This window comes from Castor canadensis, chromosome 8 (genome assembly GCF_047511655.1).
Source record: "Castor canadensis chromosome 8, mCasCan1.hap1v2, whole genome shotgun sequence".
Taxonomy (NCBI): domain Eukaryota; kingdom Metazoa; phylum Chordata; class Mammalia; order Rodentia; family Castoridae; genus Castor; species Castor canadensis.
Genome location: NC_133393.1, coordinates 153,884,516 through 153,906,644, shown reverse-complemented (window position 1 = coordinate 153,906,644; position 22,129 = coordinate 153,884,516). Strand labels below are relative to the sequence as shown.

The window sequence follows — 22,129 nt, the reverse complement described above, 5'->3', positions numbered from 1 at the left end:
CTCACTTGAGTGCACGGCCAAGATTTGAACCGAGGCAGGCAGGCTCCAGGCACAGCTTCTCAGCCATGCTGCTATCCTGCCTTGCACAGTGTCACAATCACTCTACAAATGCCAGCCACAGATAGGAACAAGAAGGACATAGTGACAAAACACTGGCAGCACAAATTCAGCAGAGACAGAAAGGCAGCAGGAGAAGGAGGTCAAAGGGGGGCCTCGGTGTCCTCCACGTGTGCATCTTAGCTGTGCCGCTGAAGTCCGTGGCTGACTTCCCGGAGCCTGCATAAGTGGGTGTGAGACCAGGCTGTGGGCTGGCTGGAGGCTGAGCTGTGTAACACCCGTGAACAGACCCCGCCACCCGGCAAACGCTCAGCAACCTGTGCTCTGTCTGCAGTGGTCTCCTGTCCCCACTCGGGCATCCGGGGGTCGGATGGTTTACAGGGGACACGACAGTGATTATGCTTTTACTCCACGATCTGCAGAGGAATCTTAAACACTTGGTCCAGTTAAACAGTGACGACCATGTTGCCGGCAGCAATGGCAAAGCCTCTGTGCACCCAGCTCAGTGCATGGCTGAGGTTCTCAGAGACTTCTCTGCTGAGTGGCCTGTGCAGGATGCTGGACAGTCGTCCAGTCACTGAGGTGCCACAAGGCTGGCCCTGCCTTCAGGAGGTCCTGCTGCTGCAGGAATGTGGCTGGGCCTCCCCACCTGTTCCCTTAGGCCCCGATGGAGGGAGCAGGGGACTGGGCGGGTGACTTCTCTGGTTTCCCTGAGGAGGGAGCCTGGGCCATTTCAGGGCTCTTTTCCTCCTCACTGCTTTCTCAGGAGCCAGGCAGCCCTGTGAGTCCTGGTCCTTTCTTTCAGTGCTGGGTCAGTGTCAGCCATTCCCTTGTCCTTCCCAGCCTCAGTTTCCCCATTTGGAGGGCAGAGATACAGCAGTGTCTCTCCAGGGTCTGCAGACATTAACACTGAGGGAGGTGGCGTTGTTCAGCAGTGAGTCAATGGTACCACAGCGGGAATCATTCTAACACCGGGGTGGCAGCCTCCCCAGGACAGACGTGTGGCCCATCGTGCAGATGTGCAAACCAGCTCAATGAACTGCGGTGACCTGCTCAAGGTCACACAGCTGAAGAGCCTGGGTCTACAGATTCCAAAGTCCAGCTGGTCGCTGCTCCTGGGGACATGCATGTCAAGGATGTGGATGAGTTACGACCAGGATGAGCGATGAAGAGACCCCTCTGCCTCCCACTTAGCGACACTTTAAAGCAGACTTCCAGGCAGGAGGTGGCCATCAGAACTATCCAGCTCCACCTCCTCCTGCAGATGACAAAACTGACACTTGTTCGGAGTCATGACCTCCCAGGGAGCTCATCGTCCTCTGCCCACGTATTCAGGAGCAGCGCGTCCCGTCTGTGCCTCTTACAGCTAAGCAGACCGGGACCCTGGCATAAAATTATTGTTCCCAGCAGAGCGAAAACCCTGTTTGGATTTCTTTCCCCCTCCTCGCCCCTACTTGCTGGCTCAGAGGAGGCTTTACTCAACGTGCAGAGAATCCAATTACCCCGGGGGTTTGGAGAGCAGGTGTGCTGTGCGAATCCTGCCCCGTGCAAAGACGCATGGGCTGTGCTAAGCCCACACCCTGAACTAAGTCCCAAGAGGCACAGGCAGGAGCAGTCCTGGTGGGTGACGCACGTTCCAAGCTGGCTCCCGTCCACTGTGTGCCCAGTGGAAGGTGCTCGGAATGCTGGGCACGTAACCCTCACTGTGCCTCCGCAGGGAGAAAAGCGTGGAGGGACTCAGGGCACTCTTTCCTGCTTTTGCATGCATGGAGAGCATGGGCTGTTAACCACAGTGGGATGGCAACACAATGCTGGGAAGGGAAGTGTGCAGCCAGCCTGCCCCAGTGGGCATCAGCCTCAGAGACAGTCACTCGACTTCTAGATGCAACATGTCAAGATGATTTTAAAAAATGAAAGAAAAAAATTAAAACCAAATAAAGAAAAAAGAGGAAAAAAAAAAAAAAAAAGCATGTTCTCCCAAGTCCTAAGACGGGACAGATGGCTGCAGCTCCCATTGCTGTTCCTGGCCACACAGTCAGCCAGGGAGGTCCTGGATGCAACAGAGTGGACAGTGCACGGGGATGATCCAGGGACCACTATGGACTGCTTAGGACCATGCATGGCGTGTGCTACAAAGCCCACTCACTGAATCGTTTTTACAGAGCAGCAAACTGAGGTTCAGAGAGGCAAACTATTTTTTCTGAAGTCAAATAGCCTAAGCACTGGCTAGAGCCAGGGTTTATGTCAATATCTGACTACAGCCTGTCTTTGAATTGTGGTCTGGTGAGAGGTAGGAAGCTAGGAGGTGATGGGACAAAATTGAGAATTTTGGGGATCCTACATCTGCTGAGTTGGCCATCTTTGGAGGCAGATGTGGGATAAGAAATGGCGGGGTGTCACTAGCTTGGCCAGTCCTCACACCTCTACCAGGGTGGTGTCTCCATCCATTTTCTGTTGCTATAACAGAATACCTGAGGTGGTATAAGTTCTGGAGGCTGGAAGTCCAAAGGCACAATGTCGACACCTGCTCAGCTCCTTCTTGCTCCTTCCTAATATGGCGGAAGGACAAAAGGGGGGCTGAGCACAGATGAGAGAGAAAAAGCACGAGGGGCAGACTCACTTCACAACCGCCAGCTCTGTGATAAGACCCTCGTCAGGGAGACCGGCCCTAATTACTCATGGCGGGGAGTCTCACGACCCACACACCTTCCACCGGACCCCCCAACACTGCCGCACTGGGAATGAGGTCTCAAACACACCAACTTTCGGGACACTCAGACACAGCACAGGGGGCTGCGCAAGTCAGCTGGAACACACAGCTTAAACTCAGGGCTGGGGGAGGCCCACTCCCCAAAGCCAGGCCAGTCACGGACAGTAGGGACCTGTACTCTCAGGTCAGTCATGTGGTATAGGAACCCAAAGACATGCGTTTCACCAGCACGTGGGGAAACAGAGGATGCTGGGTGCCCATCCTCTCGCTCCTGGCCGAAGTGGGCCCTGGGCTCAGTGAAATCCTGGGCTCTGGAAGAGAGCGTATGCTGGAAGGGCCACATGGCCCGGCTCACTAATAAGCAGCCCTGAGGGGCCCTGAATCCATCACCATCAGATGTTCCCTTCAATGGGGAGGAGTGGAGAGGGGACAATGCCATCGGCCATCTTGTCCCCAGAGTTAACAATCCACACACTCTCCCTCTCTCCTCCTACCTACACAGCCACTCAGGACCACATGAGGAAACAGTGAGTACAGGTAAAGCTAACTGCATAGGTAAAGACAAAAGAGAGCACAAATGCTTTACTGCCTTCTTCATTGTTCCCCCATCTACCTAATTTAAAAGGCCTTTGCTGTAGCCTAGTGTGGTGGTGCACACCTGTAATCCCAGCTACTCCTCTGGTGGTGATTGGAGGATTGTGGTCCAGGTCCAGCCCCAGGCAAAAGAGTGAGACCTTATCCAAAAAGTAACTAAGGCAAAAATGGGCTGAAAGTGTGGCTCAGGTGGTAAAGTGCTGTCCAGCAAGTGTGAGTTCAGACTCCAGTACCACAAAAAAAAAGGGTGGGGAAAACATAATCTAAAGATATGCTTTCTACAAGAGATGACGTCTTTAGACTAAAACGCACAGTAGGTTGAAAGTAAAAGGACGAACAAAGAGTACCATCTAACCAATAACCAAAAAGAATCTAGCATCAGACAAGAGACTTCCACATAAGAACTGTCACAAGTCACAAAGAAGGTCATTTTATGATGATAAAATGGGTCAGTCCATGAGGAAAGCATATGAATTACAAACATTTATGCACCTAACAATAAAGCCCCAAAACATAAAACAATAGACAGAACTGAAGAGAAACAAGCTAACAGTGATGGGGGAAGATGTCACTCTCACTCTGTCAATAACAAATACAACAGCAAAGAAACAGGGGACTTGAGCAACACTAAAAACCAACTAAACCTAACAGACACACCACCTCCCACGAGGGAACACACGTTGTTCTCAAGTGCCCTGGGGCAGTCTCCAGGGCAGACTGTGTTAGATTACACCATGAATCTCCATTAATTTAAAAATTAAATCATGCTATGTAAGTTCTCCAACCATATTGGAAAGAATTAGAAACCAATAACAAATGTAGAAGTTTAACAAGAGACTGCTAAAAATCAACAGATTAAAGAAAAAAACCACAAAGGAAATTAGAAAATGTTCTAATCAGAACACACACACACACACACACACACACACACACACACACACGCACACATGCTTATGTGGTATATTTAAGAAGGGCTGAGAGAGAAATTTATAACCACACATGTGTACGTTGAAAAGGAGAAAGCTGCTGGGCACCTGTAATTCTAGCTACTTGGGAGGCAGAGATCAGGAGGATGGAAGTTCAAAGCCAGCCCAGGGAAATAGTTTGCAAGACTCTATCTTGAGAAAACCCAACACAGAAAAGGGTTGGTGAAGTGACTCAAGTGGTAGAGTGCCTGCCTAGCAAACGTGAAGCCGAGTTCAAATTTGAGTACCACAAAAAAAAAAAAAGGAGAAACTCTCAAGTCAACAACCGAGCATTCTACCTCAAGAACTAGAAAAATTAGAGCCAACTAAACCCAGCACAAGAAGAAGGAAGGAAATAATAAAGATTAGTGTAGAGAAAAATAAACACTAGAGGCCCAGGAGTGTGGCTCAAGTGCTTGCAAGCCTATGGCCTGAGCTCTGAAATCCCACAATGAAAACACACACACACATGAGAAAAGCAATAGAAAATCAGCAGAACCTTCCTTGAAATGAAAAGATGAACAAGACTGATAAACTTTTAGCTTGACTAAGGAAAAAACTGGAGAAGGTTCAAATGACTAAAAATCAGGAAGGAAAGACACTAGCAGTTACATGACAGGAGCCAGAGGCTCTTGGGAACACTGTGAACAAGTAGGCACCAGCAGTTGGGGTGGGAGGAATGACACAAATTCCTGAGAAATTACACAAATTCACTCAGAACAAAATATAAAGACTGGATGGATATAAGGCAGAGATTTTTAGTAGACCACAAAGCTTCCCACCAAGGAAAGCCCTGGAGCTGGTGAATTCACCAAATCTCTCCAGAAGGATTTGCTTTAATCCCATGTAAACTATTCCAAAAAACTGCAGAGGAAGGAACTTCTCCCAGTTCATTCCAGAAGGGAATTAGTACCAAAACTAAACAAGACACCACAAGTGGAGGCCACTCCTGACAAAATCCAACACCCTTTCCTGGAAACAAACCTCTCAACAAACCAGGAACCAAAATATAAAAGATCTTCCCAAACCTGGGAGATCCCACAGATGATGCATACTTGTGTCCCCCTGAGGTCAGGAGCAAGACGAGGACTCTGTGCTATGTCAACTGTGTTGCACAGGGGTTTACTGTCAGGTCAATTAGAAAGAGAAGGAAAGAAATCAAAGGCCGGGAGGTTGGGCTGGGGATGGAGCTCATCGGTAGAGGGCTTGGCTAGCATACACAAGGACCTGGGTTCGATTCCCCAGCACAGCAAAACAAGACAAAGCAAAAGCACCAAAGCCAGGCCTTTGGTGCAGCCCTGGCATCAAAGGCCACTAGGTTGGACAGGAAGAAGGAAAGTGACCTCTGTGACCTTGCACACAGAAAATCTCCTAAAAGTCCTACTAGAACTAACGTATTAGTTCAGCAAGCTTTCAGGATGCAAGTTCAAAGCACAAAAATCACTTGTATTTCTAACACCAGCAACGAACAACCAAAAATTAAATTACGAAGACAATTCCATTTACGATGGCATCACAAAGAATAAAATAATTAAAAAATAAATTTAACAAAATTTATCCACTGGAAACTATGAAATATCATTAAAAGAAATTAAAAGGCTGAAATAAGTGGAAAGAAGTCTCAGACTTACGGATTGGAAGACTTAACACTGTTAAGACGACAATTTCCCCAAACGGACCTACAGGCATCACACAATCCCTGTGGAAACCCCAGCTGCCTCTTTGAGGAAAATAACTAGCTGATTCTAAAATCAATTCAGAAATTCAAGGATGCAGAATAGCTAAAGCAATCTTCTGGGCTGTTTTGTTCTGTTTTGGAGACAATTCTATGTTGCCCAGGCTGGCCTTGGACTCCTAGGCTCAAACGATCCTCCTACCTCAGCCTCCCGAGTAGCTGGGACTACAGGCACCACCAAGTCCAGCTAAAACAATATTAAAAGGAGAAAGCCGAAAGACTCATGTCTCTCAATTTCAAAACTTACCACAAAGCTACAGTAATCAAGACTGAGTGGCACCGTCCTGACGACAGACATGTGGATCAGTGCAATAGTCAGAAAGCCCAGAAATAAACCCTCGTGCCCGAGGTCAGTTCGTTTTGACCGGGGTCCTGGAGCAGCTTAACGAAGGACAGAGTGGTCTTCTCAACAAACGGTGTTGAAATGACATGAAGGGAATGAGCTGGACCCTACGTCACGTCATCTACAGAACCCTCCCTGACATGGTCAGAGACCTAAGTCATCGAGAAAGTGTAATGACAGCCCACAGAATGGGGGAAAGTATATATGTAAATCAGATCTTGTAAGGCTCTACTATTCAGAATATATAAAACAAATCTTCTACAAATAACAAGAAAAAGACAAATAAACAGACATTTCTCCAAAGATGATACACAAATGGCCGATAAGCACATAAAAAGGCTTTCGAGGGAAATGCAAATCAAAACAACAGAGTGAGCGTTTGCATCATCAGCCTGGCCCTAAAAGAGAGACAAGTGTCGGTCACTGCGTGGGGATGTGACATGGTGCAGCCACTTTGGAAAACAGCCTGGCAGGCCCTCCACAAGGTACAAATGGAAAGAATTATTACGCAACCCAGCAATTCCACTCCTAGGTGGATAACCAAGAAAATGGAAAGCTTGTGTAAACACGGAATCTTGTTCGTGAACTGGCAAAACATCATTACTCTTAAGAGCCAAAAACTAGAAAGAGCCCAAATGTTCACTCACTGGCAAGAGAATGGACAAAAGTCATGGCATGGACTACTCAGTGACGTTGTGGGTGGAGCCTGAAAATTTTATGGTAGGGGAAAGAATACAGCTAAAGGATGGCCTCATGTCATCTGATTGCATTCATATGAACGGTCTGTAAGAAACAAATCTAGAGTCAGAAAGAAGATTAGGCGGGGAGGGGGAATGGGAATGGTGGCTCATGGAGGTGGGTTTGTCTCGGGTGATGAGAACATCTGGCATTAGATCATGGAGACCCTTATGCAAGGTTGTGAACACACCAGGACCACAGAACTGCATGCCCAAAACAGGTGACCCAGGGCCGGGCAGTTCCTGGACCCACTTGTAGGTTCCTTCACCCAGTCACTGAATCCTGCTCTGTGCTGGGCCAAGGGCACAGGGCGTGTGTGTGTGTGTATGTGTGTGTGACACGAGCATCAAGGAGCAACACACACCCCTGTTTGTGTGGAATCATTAGGGCAGGCTTCCTGGAGGAGGAGATAGTGAAGGAGAATAGGGCAGGCAAGGAGCTGGGCCAGAAGACCTGGCTTGCCCTTTCCTTGCTCTGGAGAGTGAGGAGGTCAGGGTCTCACCTCCAAGTACAGGGAAAGAAACTAGTTCTAGGAGTAAGTAGTACACTTGACTTCCCACGGTGAAAAGTGCCAGAGCCCCCCACCACCTACTTCTCCTCCCCCATGCTTAAGAGGCCTCATCCCCTTCCTCGCCCCACAGCTGCCCAGACAGGACAGGACTCAGATGGTTCTTTCCCTCCTTGGGGACGGCAGCCTTCCTGTACATTAGCTGAAGTAGCTCGCTCTAAGGCCACAGCTTTCTGTTGTGCGCCTGTGAACTTAAATCAGCAAATTAACATTTGTGAATAGGTTTTGGTTATGAATTTTAATGACTTTCATTCATTCACAGTCCAAACAAATTACATATCTGGTGTTTTATTTAATATGTTTATTGCATTTTATTATAGTCACTGGCAATGAAACAGCATAAAATATTAATTTAAAGAGGCTCTCTGAAAATGGCATGCACAGACTGTTTCAAAGGCTGTACAATATACTCATCATTCCCGAAAGAGGTAATGAACTTTTTTTTTTTGTGGTGCTAGGATGGAACCCAGGGTCTCTTGCATGATAAGCAGGCACTCTGCCACTGAGCTGCACCCCTGGCTTTGTTTGTTTGTTTAATGAACTGATATTTTTGCTTTGTTTTTAAACGAACTGACTTTGAAGAGTTCTAAGGTGGCCCTGGAACGGGAATGGATCCCAACATTGCTCTGACAGCTCTGTCAACTTGGCCTGACCGTGCTCGGAGGCAAGTCCAGCAGTGTCCTGTCTCGGGGGGCCTCAGCAGAGCCAAGAGGTCAGCAGTTTCCCGATGTTGCTCAGTGGGTGCTTTAGAAGTCATGAGTCATGGCTTCATGCTTCTGGTCAGAACCACCAAAAGCGGAACAGCCCAGCAGAATCAGAGTGACAGGCTGAGGGCACAGAGGCCTCAGAACCTCCGGGAAAACTGTCACCCAAAGGCTTTGTAATTCTGGGACCTGCTGGTCACCCAGATCTCCTGAGCCTGATGCCCCAGGGTCCATAGTCCCTGAAGGCACCTACCCTGCCCTGTCATTACTGGCCTCTGGGGTCAATGATGTGTGCCACCAGCACATTTCCTTTGAAAAGGGAAGAACTGTTTGGTAGGCAAATTTGTGCTCCAGACATGTTTAGGGGTGACCCGAACGGTGTACTTCAACATACACCGTGTTCTCTCAGTGGCTCACAAAATACGTCTCTGAGCAGCACCGTGTGCCAGGCAGAGAGGTGCCATGGTGCAGTATGGGGGCAGTCATGAGCAAATTCACATCATGTTGAAGTGATAGGAAATCAGAAATGTACTGCTGCAACAGCCCAGGTCAGAGTGAGGGCCCATGAGCCACGTGTGGCCTGTGGCTCCCATGTGGGACCTGCGCCCATCACAGCAGGACATTCCAGCAGACAGTGTTGGAGCAATGGTCCCCTCTGACTGTGACACACTCAAGATGCCCACTCACACCTCCCGTCAGGCCTCACCTGCTCCACTCAAGCAGGTCACTGAGGTCCCCTGCTTCGCTCTGGGACCAGGATTTGGACATGCCTCCCTGCCTGGCACATCATCCAAACTGCATCCCTGCACCCCTACATTTCTTTCTGGTGGCTGCGGTGACCACCAGAAGCTCAATAGCTTAAAACAACCCATGGAATCATCCTACAGCCTTGGAGGTCAGAGGTCTAAAATGGGCTGACAGGGCTGGCCCCGGGGGCTCTGGGGACAATCCAGCCCTTGCCTTCTAGAGCTCCAGACAGCTATGTACCTTGACTCCTGACCCCAGGTCACTCCAACCTCTGCCTCCATCCACAGGCTGCCCTCTCTGACTTGGTCCCCCCCACCTCCTCTCATAAGACAGAGTGATGTCCCGCTGATGCCCTGAGCCCGTCTGGATGATCCAAGCCCTAGGAAGGCAAGGGACAAGTGTGCCCCTCCAGGCTTAAACCTTCCCAAGGATTTGCTAGTCCACAGCGGACCTCAAAGATTGTCAGGATTTTAAATAAAAACCAAACCCCATGTGAGTTTCTAACAAGTGACTACCTGAAATGGAGGTGAGCAACCTGCTCTCCAGGGTACAAGGACATCCCTCCACTTGGGTTTTACTGAGCTTGTGTAGATCTGACCCAACTTCCCCACGGGCTCCTAGTGCACTGTCTTGTCTGCTGTCAGGCAGGCCAATGGCCAGAGCAGGGGATACAAGGAGGGACAAGCTCATGACCCAGTGTGGGCAGACCTGGGGATTCAGAGCATCAGGGAAGACTTCCTGGAAGAGGGTCACCGAGATGAGTCATAAAAGATGGGTGAGGTTGACCTGGTAAATAGGTAGGGGGAAAGGCAGATGGCACCAAATGACTCACAAGGAGCCATTAAAGATTAAAGATGGCAATCAGGTGTGATGCCACACCGCTGTAATCCCAGCTACTTGGGAGGCATAGGTAGGAGGCTCTCAGTCCAAAGCCAGTGGGGGAAAAAACTCGAGACCCTATCTGAAAAATACTCTTAAACAAAAGGGCAGTAGAGTCTGCCCAGCAAGTGCCATGTCCTGAGTGCAAACCCAGTTATGCTAAAAACATAAACAAAACGAAACAACACACAAAAAAACCAACACACAATCCACCTCATTAACTTCAGAAGTAAGCAAGCCAGCAGAGAAAAGAGGAGGGGTGAGTTCAAGGTCATGACTAATACTGGCACTAGTCAGGAGGTTACCCATGAATCCCCGAATCTTGATGGCTTATTTCTCCTGGCCCCTACAGCGTGGTGTGACAGGGCACGGCAAGCTGTGTTTGCTCAGGGATGTGGGTGACCACGTGCCATCTGAAGAGGCGACAGTGCACGGGCTCCTGATGTAACACTCCTCCCACCCCGTGTGGCACCCGATGCTGCTATTTCATTGGCCGAAACAAGTCACATGAGCAAACCTCACTTGGAAGATGAGGGGCCAGGGTGAGCTGGGGCGGGAACCCCAGGTCAGGTCCCTGTCTTCTGCCTGCTGCTGGGTCTCCCGCACCGGCGCAGACACACACAGAGCAGCAGGCACTCGGCCCCATGGTGACCTGGGGCTCCGGGAGACTGGGCAGGCACCCAGCTTACTTACTATTGCAGACTGACACCAAACTGCTGGGCGGGCAGGGGCGGCCGTGGTGGTGGCATCTTTGTGGGAGGGGGAGGCCGGCCGTCGTGCAGGTTCCGGAGCTTCTCGTCATACCTGCAGACAGAAGCAGGGTTGCCTCACAGGGGACAGCCCTCAGGCCACCTCCAGGCCTACATGGGGACCAGATGCCCACAGACATCTATGGGATATGAGTATCTGATCCTACTGGGCTCAAGTGGCACTTCGTGCCTCTCTCTCACCCCACACAGCCTCTAAATCCCCCACTGCCTGGCATGTTCACGCAACAGGCAAGAGAGCTCGTAGTCTAACCCTGGGCAAATGTGCAGCTCCTCCTGCCAGTCCCTGGCCAGGGCAGCCCTGCCCTGCCCAACCAAGAACTCCCCTCTGCCCACTTGCCACGTGGTCAGCCAGGGCCGAGCATGGCCGCCACCTGATCTCTGAGCATCTGAACGTAAGACAGAGCTGGTTCATGATGCTAACTGGACTTTTTCCCTCTGCTCCGCACCGCACCCCAGCTCCAGACTGGGCTTACTGCATAGCTGTGCTCAGCTAACATACATGCGGTGAGCGAACAAAACACAAGCAGATGAGCTGAGAAGGTAAACTGAGGGAGGCGGCAAGGTTGGATTGGAATAAAGCCTCTGTGCAGCATCTGATAGCTTCCAGACGCTCTGCCGTTCCCTATGCCTCCCTCGCTCTCTCCCTCCCTCTTGCCTTTCCTTCCTTCATGTAGGGAAATATAAATGGAGGCCCTTCTGTGTGCCAGGCACCACGGGATATATTGACCTTTGCAAGCAGCTCATGAGTGGGTCAGTAACAGGGGCAGTGCCTCAGCCAGGCATCATGGGGCACTGGCAATGGTCAGGCAGGGGTGGCTGGTGGGGGCTCAAAGAGGGTCTTAGAGAAGGCGGCCCTCTAGGCTAAGCCCTGAGGCTGCGAAGGAATGAATTGCTGTCACGCACAGTGCACCCAGCACCTAACAACTCTGAGATGTCTCTCTGTCCCTCACGGCAACCCTGCAGCAGGGATTACACCCTACCACTTTACAGATCAGGAACCTGAGGTTTGGCAAGGTCTGGTGATATGCCCCTGATCTCAAGATCACACTTCTCATGGTGTCTACCTGGCACGTGAGTAAAACCCAGACTCCCAGCCCCCACCAGAGGTCAGGGTTTACCTGGGCTACTCTGGGAGGCCCTGGCTGCCTTAAGATCAGGAGCTCCTGATGCCTGAGCCCAGTCCCTTCTGTGCCTCGTCCCTGCTGATACATGGGACCCACATCCTCAATGCCACTTGCCACCTGCGTGGTCCCAGTGCCCCAGACTACACCTGGTGTTCCCTGAGAAGCCAAAGCCAGGTGCCTCATGCCGCACTACACCCCATCTCACCCTCAATCTAGTCTCCCATGCAAGAAGCCCTGAAATCTCTGTCACCAGAGTATCCCACCTCCACCACCAGGCTGGTGACAATACAATTCCTAAGCCTGGTGGACTCCCAGAGCCAGCCCCCAGTTACCCCAGTGCAGCTTGGGGATGGGTTTTGTCAAAGCCCACAGATAACCAGATTCCCTTGTCCTCATGGCCTCAGGGCCCAGTCCACACTCCTCTGGGGACTCCCCTGCCCAAGACAACCTCCAGCTTCATGCTTCCCCTCTCTCCATGGTTATGTAGGACTCCTTGCTACCTCTGAATGTACCCCAGTATCTCACCCACTTGTGTTTGCACAAAAGCTGGAAAGACTTCCTACTGCTGGACACCTTGTTCTCTGGCCTCTTCATTTAGCCAGCACCCCTATGAAACTCACTTCCAGAGTCTCCTCCTCTTAGAAGTCTCTGGGATTTCCTCCCCACCACCCACAGCCCTTCCCCAGCTAAGCTCAGTGCCTCCTCCAGCCTCTGTTGTCACTAACTTGTGGTCTCTGGTAGCCTGGAAGTGTCCTGAGGGCAGTGACCACACCTTCCACATACTCTCCTTCCTCTGCATGTGTCTTGACACCCATTCCCTGCAAGGCCTCCAACCTCACCACATCAGGCTTCGTATGAGGACCCTGCTCCCTCAAAGAGAGATAAGCAAAGGGCAAGGGGACCCAGGGCCAGGCTTAAGAGACCCACTGTCCTTGGCCTGCCCCACAGAGGTGGGGCCCAAGCTGCTATCTATTCATCTACTTCTAAGCTTCAGCCCTGCAGCAGACACACCAACTAAGCTTCCAGCAAAACATGGGACAGGCTGATTTCCAGAAAAATTTCATCCTGTTTGTGGTGTTAGTCACATGCCTGAGAAATTCTGTTAACTTTCTGCACAAAAGCAGAAACAGCAAATGGTGAGCAGCGCCCAGCAGTCACCATAGTAGACTCATGTTTCTGATCACTTTTGTCATGGTGGGGAGAAAAGCCTTGGTACACACAGCCTCCACAGGCTCCTTTCTCTCTGTCAGCAGCCTGTGCCTTTTACCATGCATCTGTGTTGATGTCGCAGATATCCGGCCCAAGTGTGTGTGTGTGTGTGTGTGAGAATTAGTCTTCAATATGAGTGGGGTGGGCCAGAACTTCAGGGACCCAAGCTGCACTTTCTCCAGCCTCTGCGTGGTCAATGGGGGGACACTCACTGTAGGACTTCTGGAGGGATGAGCAGCTGGTCCTACTGGAGGTGTTCGTGGAGCTCGCTCAAGTAGCTGAAATAGGTGACTTTTTTCCCAAACTTGTGACTGAGGAAGAAGCAAGAGAGTAAAGGGATTAGGCGGGGCAGGGCAAAAGTGGGGTACCAGGAGAGCCGAGAGAGGCACAGCGCTTTTCATTTTGGGAAACTGAGTGCTGACACAGTTGACCGGCACATAACTGAGGCTGCACATGTTCTGTGTTTTCTCTTTCACGATCTGATCTGCGATGCACCAAACACACTGCAGAGGCTCATTTGCATAAAAATGAATATCTGCCTCCAGTGGAATCTGCTGTGGTTTTGCATAGATGCAGGAGAGCCCATGGGAACAAGCACTCTGATCTGCTCAGGGTGCAGGGTGGGCCCTAGGCTCAGAGGACCCCCTGCCTGCCTGCTGGGGGACAGCTGCCCCAGGTTGCTGGTGGGTGGCAGCTTTGCACTTCACCATCTCTCTTCTGAGACATCCCCACAGGCAAAGACCAAACAAGACTCTAAGATTTTCTCTGGAGACCCCAGGTTGACGCACAGCCTCAGGCCAGACAAGCCCCGGGCCTCCTCTGGCAACTCCATCCTCTCCCTGAACCTGGGACCCATCATGCTACCTCTCAGGACATTGGGCCCTCAGGGGGCTTTCCCACCTTGGCCAGCAGAAGAGACTTTGCACAAATTAGTTCCCTGCCTGACACCTGGTAGACACTCACTCCCTGTCTTACTGGTATTATTGAGGCTCAGTTTCCTGCAAAATTCACTCATTTTATTTCCATTTTCTTATTGTATATAGTTAATATGTTCAACTCTGAATGTGGGTAAAGAATCAGTATTACCAGAAAAGGAATGTCACATATTCAGCAAAACTAAACATGTTTTGTTACTGTTATGGCAATTTGCAAGTCTTAAATAAGTAAGTATTCGTGTATTCTCAAGGTTGTATATACCGTGTGATTAAAATAATTCACATTACCATTGCAAAAGAAAACCAAAACAATGGGTCTCGTTAGGAGGACAAATGAAGGAGCAGAGGAAAACACCCGCCCAGCACCAGTCCCCTATTTCCTGAGCCTGGTTCAGGAACAATCTGGCCTTTGCCTGAGCCCAGACCTGGAGGGAGGCCCAGCTGTGTGCACTGGCTCCACCTGGTGGACAAGGAAGAATTAGCCTGCGTGCCCAGACCCCCAGCCACCTGCAAGGTGGCTTTCTTGGGATGACTTTGGCCAGATCTTTCCTCAAGTACACTGCTGTGTAGAAGGCCAAGGGACCCGGGGCTGAAGGCTGGGGCTGCAGAAGAGCCACCAAAGCACCATATGCCCTGCATGCAGAGGACAAGGTCCTGCCTGGGTGCCAGTACCCAGGGCCTGAGGGGACAGGCTAGGGAGGGTCCTACAGAAGTGTCCATGTCACCTGTCTGTTCATATTCCACAGGACTTGGGGACACTCTGGACTCTTCTTTAAGGACACTAGAGGTTCTACCAGGGCTGTGAAGTGCTGTTAAAGCCCTGCTGATGGACAGAGGATCCCACTGAGGGCCACTGGGAGCCTGGCCATCCTGCAGGAACTACTCAGACACAGGTGTCACTTCAGAGTTGCAGGGAGACCTCCTGGGACACCCTTGCCCATGCAAGAGCCAAACAACACCACCTCTCTGTGGCTGTCTGCTTCCCTCCTGTGTGCCACGCACCTGCAGAACCCCGAGCTCTGGTGGGCAGATGCAGGTGGGGCCCAATCTGAGGCACTGGAGTGGGAATAAGGGGTCCTGTGGCTGCTGAAAACAAGCTGTCAAACTCCAAGGCTTGCAGCACCACCAGCGTGTCCTCCTACAGGTGGAGGGTCACAGTGCACAGAGGTCAGAGGACGGGGGAAGGAGAGGCAAGTGTAAGCAGGGCTGTTTTCCCCAGCTGGAGGCATCAGACAGAATTGTTTCCTTTCCTTTTCTGGTATCTGCAGCAGCCACATCCTGTATGGCCCCTGCCTCCATCTTCAAAGCCAACAATTGTGTCTCTGGCCTTCTTCACCACCAGGTCTCTCTCCTGGTGTCTCAGTTTTCAATGACCCCTTTTGGTCACCTCAGGCCTGGTCAGATAAGCCAGTCACTAAGAGCCTCAACTTAATCTCCTGTGCTGTGGAAGGTGACGTGTTTGCAGGCTCCAGGGATTACTATTAGCAATTATATAGCTGACCACACCTGTAAAGAACAGTCTCCAGTACCCAAGGGCCAATGCCAACCAACCCTTGTGGTCTGGGTGTGGTGACAGACAGAGACCCAGGGATACAGGGGCAGGGTTAGCGGCTGTCAGGTGAGGGATGAAGGTGCCAGAAAACTGGCTCACCTGAGTATCCTAACTGCCCCCCTACACGCCTGGGCCCTCTGGATAGGGCTCACCTTGGGCCGGACCCGAGCTGCCAGACAGGAACAGTACCAGTGAGTTTTGTCTTTTCATGCTCTGCTCCTATCACATGGCTGCACACACAGTTTGTGCCTGACACGTGCGGCCAAAATGGAGACAAAGAGACCAGTGTGACCTGGCAGAGCCTGAGGCCTCACCATCATCCTTGAGCTACTGATTTCTGATACTGAGGCACAAATCATGCAGAAGGGAAAAGTATAAATGTGGAGGAAGCCAACAGAAGTCACCAGGTTTCTGGACTGTGGTTTCCTCTCTTCAGGCTGTTTGCTTGGGTGGCGGTGTGGTATGGGGTTAACTGGGCGGACGCTGGCATCCAATCCCTGCACTTACAAAGAAAGAGCTGGCTTTGACCTGCTCTGGAGGAAGTCCTGCCCTCAGAGCATCCTTCCAGAGGCCATGTCTCTGTGTACCTGGGACTGTGGGCCACACAAAACACGCCACTCATATCAGCAGTGGGATCGAGACTGGGGCCTAGAGCTCTCCGTCTGACCCCAGGAGGGATTGACACTGAGTCACTGAGGCCAGCCATGAGGGGCTCCGTGTCTACGGGACCAACCCCAAGAAAACACCTGGACACTGATTTTGTCTGGCTTCACTGGTGAACAGCACTCTACTGTGTCACAGGCTGCTGCTGGGGTTCCCAAGTCTGGCTGCAGGATCCTCTGGGAAAAGAGGGAACTCATGCCCATCCCACCTGTCTTCCTGGGCTTCATACTGCTGCCCATTTCCAGCTATGTAGTGTCCCTGGGGCACACCAGAGAGGAAATCCGTCTCTGAGTTCTGTGAACTTCAGTGGCCTTGGGGACCCAGACAGAGCTACATTATGTCTGGCTCAGGTCACAGGGGATTTAAAATACCAGGCGTAAAACCTCACAGGCATCACAGACTAGTGTTCCCGTCCATGACCCTCAGAGGGCCATGGTGTTTGAACATGGCCATCCTGGGACACCGTGTGGGCGGGGTGCACAGACCCACGGTTACCCCAGAGATGGAACCAGGATAGGGAAGGCGTCCCACAGAGTCATCAGTGGGAAGCTTGGACCCCATGAGGTCCTCACCGAGGACACCACGCACCTGATGAGCGGTTTGAAGATATTCCACAGCACCCTGATGAAGCTGGTGGGGTGCACAAATACAGTGCCTTCAGGTTCTTCTTGTACCTGAGGAGGGAAGGGCGAGAGGCCTTCAGGTGCCTGACTCAGACCCAGGCTGCCTCACTGCATCCCTCCACCTGAGCCTCAGAATACTGTTTCTCAACAGGGCAGTTTAAGGATGCTGAACGGAAACCAGAAGGGGTCCAATTCAGAGCAAGGCAAGGTCCCTCTATGCTGCCCCCCACCAGGAAGCACTTCGCTGCAATTGGAGGAGGCCATATCTGTCCTGAGAGCTGATATGGCCAGCCCAGCACTCAGAATGAAACCCACCAGAGCCTCTCCCCAGCACCATGACTGCCCGGAAGGGCCCTGGGCTAAAGGGAACTCTGTGTGGTTTATGACCACAAAAACCTAACCGCCAAGCAGTGAGCGTCCAGCTAAGGAACCAACCTACACCACAGAGTGCTGGGTGGCCCTGAGGGACACCAGGCTTCTTTGTATCCCTCCCTCCCTCCTTCCCTTCTCTACCCGCCCCCCACCCTTTCTGGAATATTTCAGTTCGAAGCATTCAGGTTGAACAGGGGAGGCAGGCAACCACCTGAGGAGGGGATGGAGGCCTCCTGACACGTCGAGGCTCCAGCAGGTCATGTGCCAGCTGGGGACCTCACGGCCTGCAGGGAGCCACAGCCCCAGAGGGAAGATAGGGATCAGCACAACCAGCTTATGTTAGAGCTAACGCTGACCCACCCACAAAGGCCGACTTCCAAAATCCCAGGAATTTTGGGGGCCAGCTGTGAAAAACAGCTATTATTAAATATGAAATACTGTAAACTTATAATTAAACAAATTACATTAAACAGAAAGATAATAATAAGTATTTAACCTTATTATTTACTATACTTATGATTTCTTGCATGCTCAAAGTATTTTTGTCTACTGTATGTGTGTGGTGGACATCTATAAAGGTGGCTGTGACCCCACTCTTCCCGACTCTGTCCAGTGACACCACCCTGGCAGCTAGAATCTGGCCACGCAGCAAGACGTAGATCACGGAAACCTGCAAACACTACCAGCTTACCCCAACACCTTCGAGGGCTGGTTGTTAAGCATCCACCAGGCCAGCCCCCAGGGGTGTGCAAAGGAGCCGGGGGTGATGCAGTTCCATAGAGATGTCAGAACCCAGACAGGGTGAGGAGAGCGTCTGAGCGGGGGCAGCGAGGAAAGGCAGCCTGGGGCGAGGAGGTATACAGAGCAGAGCATAGGAGCCCAGGCTTGAGACGGAAGGGGTCACCCTGAGAAGGAGAACTATAACTACAGACACGGGGAACTTGGGACATATGTGTGGAGTGGGTGCAGGGATCAGGCGTGTGAACACACGTCCATACATGATGTGTATGTGCATGTGTGTACAGTACACACACACTCCAACTCTTACCCGAGAGGGCTTGGGACTGTAATACACCAAAACCACAAGCACACAGTGGTCATGGTGTCTGACAGCACTGTCCGCTGGAAGGACCAAGGTCCTCAGAGACTGGCTGATTCCTGAGCTGGGGCAAGAACGACAGAAGAGCCTGGTGCAACTGTGCACCAGATGCACAGGAAGTGCTCAGACCAAGAAGAGGCAAATCGAAGGACCCAGAGCCAGAGGACCCGGTCCATGGGGGCAAATCTGGAACCCTCTGAGCAGCGATAATGATCCCACGCCTTGAAAGCCACTGAACAAGACAGGACAGTGGGCCCCTTCTAATGCAAATAAGCAAGGAAAAGCAAGAGCAACTCCTCATGGCCTGACGTCAGCAGCCCCCCACCCCGACCCCGCCCCACCGTCACCACCGGCCACACTACAGAATGACCTAGACATGTGCCATGGTGGGGGTTCCAGCTGCAGGTGAAACTTGGGGGAGAAGTTTATAGCTTCAGTGCATCCTCCAAGAAATACGGATGTGTTATGTTTAAAAAGGCCCTCGATGCAGGGTAGAGGAGGCTGACAGGGACCTGGAGTTGCATAAGAGCTGGCCACACAGCTACCACTCCTCTTAGAGGCAGTGGATTCCATCAGGTGCCACCACAGCAGAGCGAGCATCCCTGGAAGGGGTTGTGAGCTCGTGGGTGTGATGAGCTCATCCTTCCCAGGAAGGACCTGGTGGATCCATCTGGAGGGTGAAGACCCAAAAGGCAGAGACAGGAAGGAGGGTGCTGCAGTGTGCGGCAGTGATGACTGAAGCCTTTGTCACGGAAAACCCATCTGCTTGGTTTGGAGCCCCACTTGCAGGCCCCTGGTGACAGGTTTACCTCTTCCGCACACCCCACTGTGTATGGTTTTGATACCTAGAGTGCCCTACCTTTTTGCTTCTATTGAGCCAAGATCTGTAACCCTGAGCACCCCACCTTGTCTACCTGCCTGGTGTGTAGGAAATTCACAGTAGAATGAGTTCAGCTCCCGCCATATGACAATTTGAAAAGCATGACCAAGACCTTCCTCCCAATCTGCTCAGAGCCCTCTGGCTCAGGTTAAATGACCACCAGCTGGGAAGTCACCACTTCAAGTCCCCTCCCAGAAGGCTCTGCTCCTGCAGTGTGAACACAAGACAGCTACCACACTGGATGGGCGGCCTCTGAGCTCCATCTGGCGATGTGACCTTCTGCTATGTCTCTGTGCACAAGTGGTAGCATCTGCTACCAGGACGCAGGACCTAAATTTTCAGAGAATTCATGGCTTTCCCCAGAATGGAAACCATCCACTTCTAAAGTGAGACACCACAGATGTCCCTCCCACTGCACAGCCCATGAGTCCTCATGTCACCAGTGCCACCTCCCAACACACTCAGCCCACACACAACCCCCCATGGCCCTTGGGCACATACTTCCTGTCAAACTCCTTGTAGGCACTCTGGAGCCAGCCCAGGGACGGTTTGTTCTGGCTGTTGAGGCCATAGTGGAAATAGACGATGGTGTAATCGGTCTCCACGTACTGGTCCGGTGTGTACTTCAAATACCTAAGCACAAAACAAGATGCAGTTATGAAAGTTGCCTGCTCATTGTTGAAAGCAAATGTGACTTCCCCATGGCAGAAGCTGTGGTCACCTAGTGGGTGCTGACACCAAGGCCACCAAAGTCATATCCAGAGCCATGTGGAGATTCCACCTGCCAGGGGCCTGGTCCTAGTTTGCCAGATGACATTTGAGGCCCAGAGGCATTAAGTCACTTACCTGAGGTCACGCAGCTAGTGAGTGGATGTGGTCAGGTGACATACAGCCCTCCCAAAAGACATCCACATCAAAGCCCTTGAACCTGAGAACGTGACCTCGTTTGGAAGAAAGGTCTTTGCAAATGTAATTAAATTGAGGATCCGCCAGGTGAGCTCTAAGTGCAGCCACACACGGCTCTATAGGACAGACAGACTTGAAGGGCAGGAGGCCCCGGGAAGATGGAGACAGAACCACAGCCTGGGAAGGCCAAGGATTTGCCGACAGCCTCAGAAACTCGAGGAGGCGAGAGACCAGGTCTCCCGTGGAGCCTCCACCCTCTGGCCTCTAGAACTATGAGGGAAAAAAATTTCTCATTTTACGACACCAAGTTTGTGGTCATTTGTTAAGGTATCCACAGGGAAGGGTCACAGAGAATGGGCTGAGATTTGAACTCAAGGCTGTCTGGCTCCAGTCCTTGTTCTCAGCTCCATGGCTCATTGCCCCTCAGATGCCCAGTCATCCTGCTGTGTGTCTGGAAGCACGAGAGCCTCCTAACACCTCCCTTCTATTGTACAGGGGCACGTGCCCAGGACAGAGGTGTGCACCAGGTACAGGGGGGCACATTTGGAGGAGTGGAGGGAAGGACATGTGCACAGGAGGGGACAAGCCTAGGGGACCATGAGTGGGAGTTGGATATGTACATGGTGAGTGCCAGAGCAGAAGCATGTGTGGAGTGCTGCACACGGCGGGTATGGATGGAGGAGCCAGCGCAGGGAGGGCATACAGAGCCAAATGGGCCTTGGGAAGTCAGCCTTGGTAGCTGTGAGGCCATGAGGCTCATCCCTCCAGGGGCTGTGCTCTAGGCTGCTGCACACGAGACAGTAGGATGCCCCTTGGTTAGAGCCTTCTAGATGCTGAGCAGAGGACTGAAGGGCTGGAGGGAACACCATGAAGTTGGAGAGCAGAGTGTCCTGATTGGGGGAGGGGAAAACAGATCTAGTTGGGGTGCAAAGGTCAGCTTTATTAAATGTGACATTAACCCAGTGAGTGGCCACAGAAGTCCCTCCTCCCACCAGACCTGCTCAGGCCCCTTGGTGCTACTGGGTGCACAGGCACGCTCTCATCGGGCCACCACTAGGTCCCACCGCCTTGTCTCAGAGTCATTTCCCAGCTGTAGCTCCCATCCCAAACCACAGGGTGGATCCCCTCCACTCAGAGATGGGCCTGGTGTGGCGACTCATGTGCTCACATAATAGGAGCTCAACAGACACCCGGAGCCAGTGACAATGGCAGCAGAGCCCCGGGTTTAAATAGTGTTTCTCTGACCCATTCTACCAGAACTTTGAAATCCAGCCTTATTTGGAAATCGGGTCTTTAAGAGATGTAATTAGCCAAGATGAGGCTACACGGGACTAGGTGGCCCTCCATCCAGTGGCAATGCCTTTGTAAGAAGAGAAGATAGCCAGGTATGGTGGCCCATGCCTGTAATCCCCAGCACTAGAAAGGCTGAGGCAGAAGGATCACAGGTTTGAGGCCAGCCTGGGCCACACAGAGAGCCTATATCAGGATCCTAATAGCTGCCTGCCAGGACTGTGGGGGGGACTTTTCTGTTTTCTTTTTTTTGTGTGTGTGGGGGGAGTTGAACTCAGGGTTTCAAGCTGTGCTTACAAAGCAATTGCTCTGCCTCTTGACCCACACCTCCAGTCAATGTTTATATCCTTTTTTGTTGTTGTTTTTGATGGAACTGAGATTTGAACTCACTTCATGCTTGCCAAGCAGGTGCTCTGCCTCTTAAGCCACACCTCCAGCTTCTTCTATTTTCTATTGTTTTAAGCTGCCATGCTGAGGAACTTTGACATGGCAGCCCGAAGGCCTCAAAGGAATAGTGTGGTGTGGGGGCCTGGTGGGCAGCAGCTGTTGGTCTGGAGGGCCACCACCACGTCCAGGACCAGCGACTGTCCTCAGCTTCACAGGGAAGGCCCTCATCGCCCAACTAGATAAATGGAAACCAGACCAGCTCCCACTGTGGTGATAGCG

General features: G+C 51.7%; 1 protein-coding gene across 1 annotated transcript in view; it reads right to left on the bottom strand.

Annotated features, from left to right (window-relative positions):
* Arhgap8 (Rho GTPase activating protein 8) overlaps window positions 1-22,129 on the bottom strand; it is a 62,124-nt gene that overhangs the window by 8,459 nt on the left and 31,536 nt on the right. The window contains 5 exon segments of the mRNA XM_074084673.1: window positions 10,734-10,844; window positions 13,356-13,454; window positions 16,882-16,939; window positions 16,942-16,967; window positions 19,769-19,900. Of these exon segments, the coding sequence (XP_073940774.1) occupies window positions 10,734-10,844; window positions 13,356-13,454; window positions 16,882-16,939; window positions 16,942-16,967; window positions 19,769-19,900 (426 nt within the window).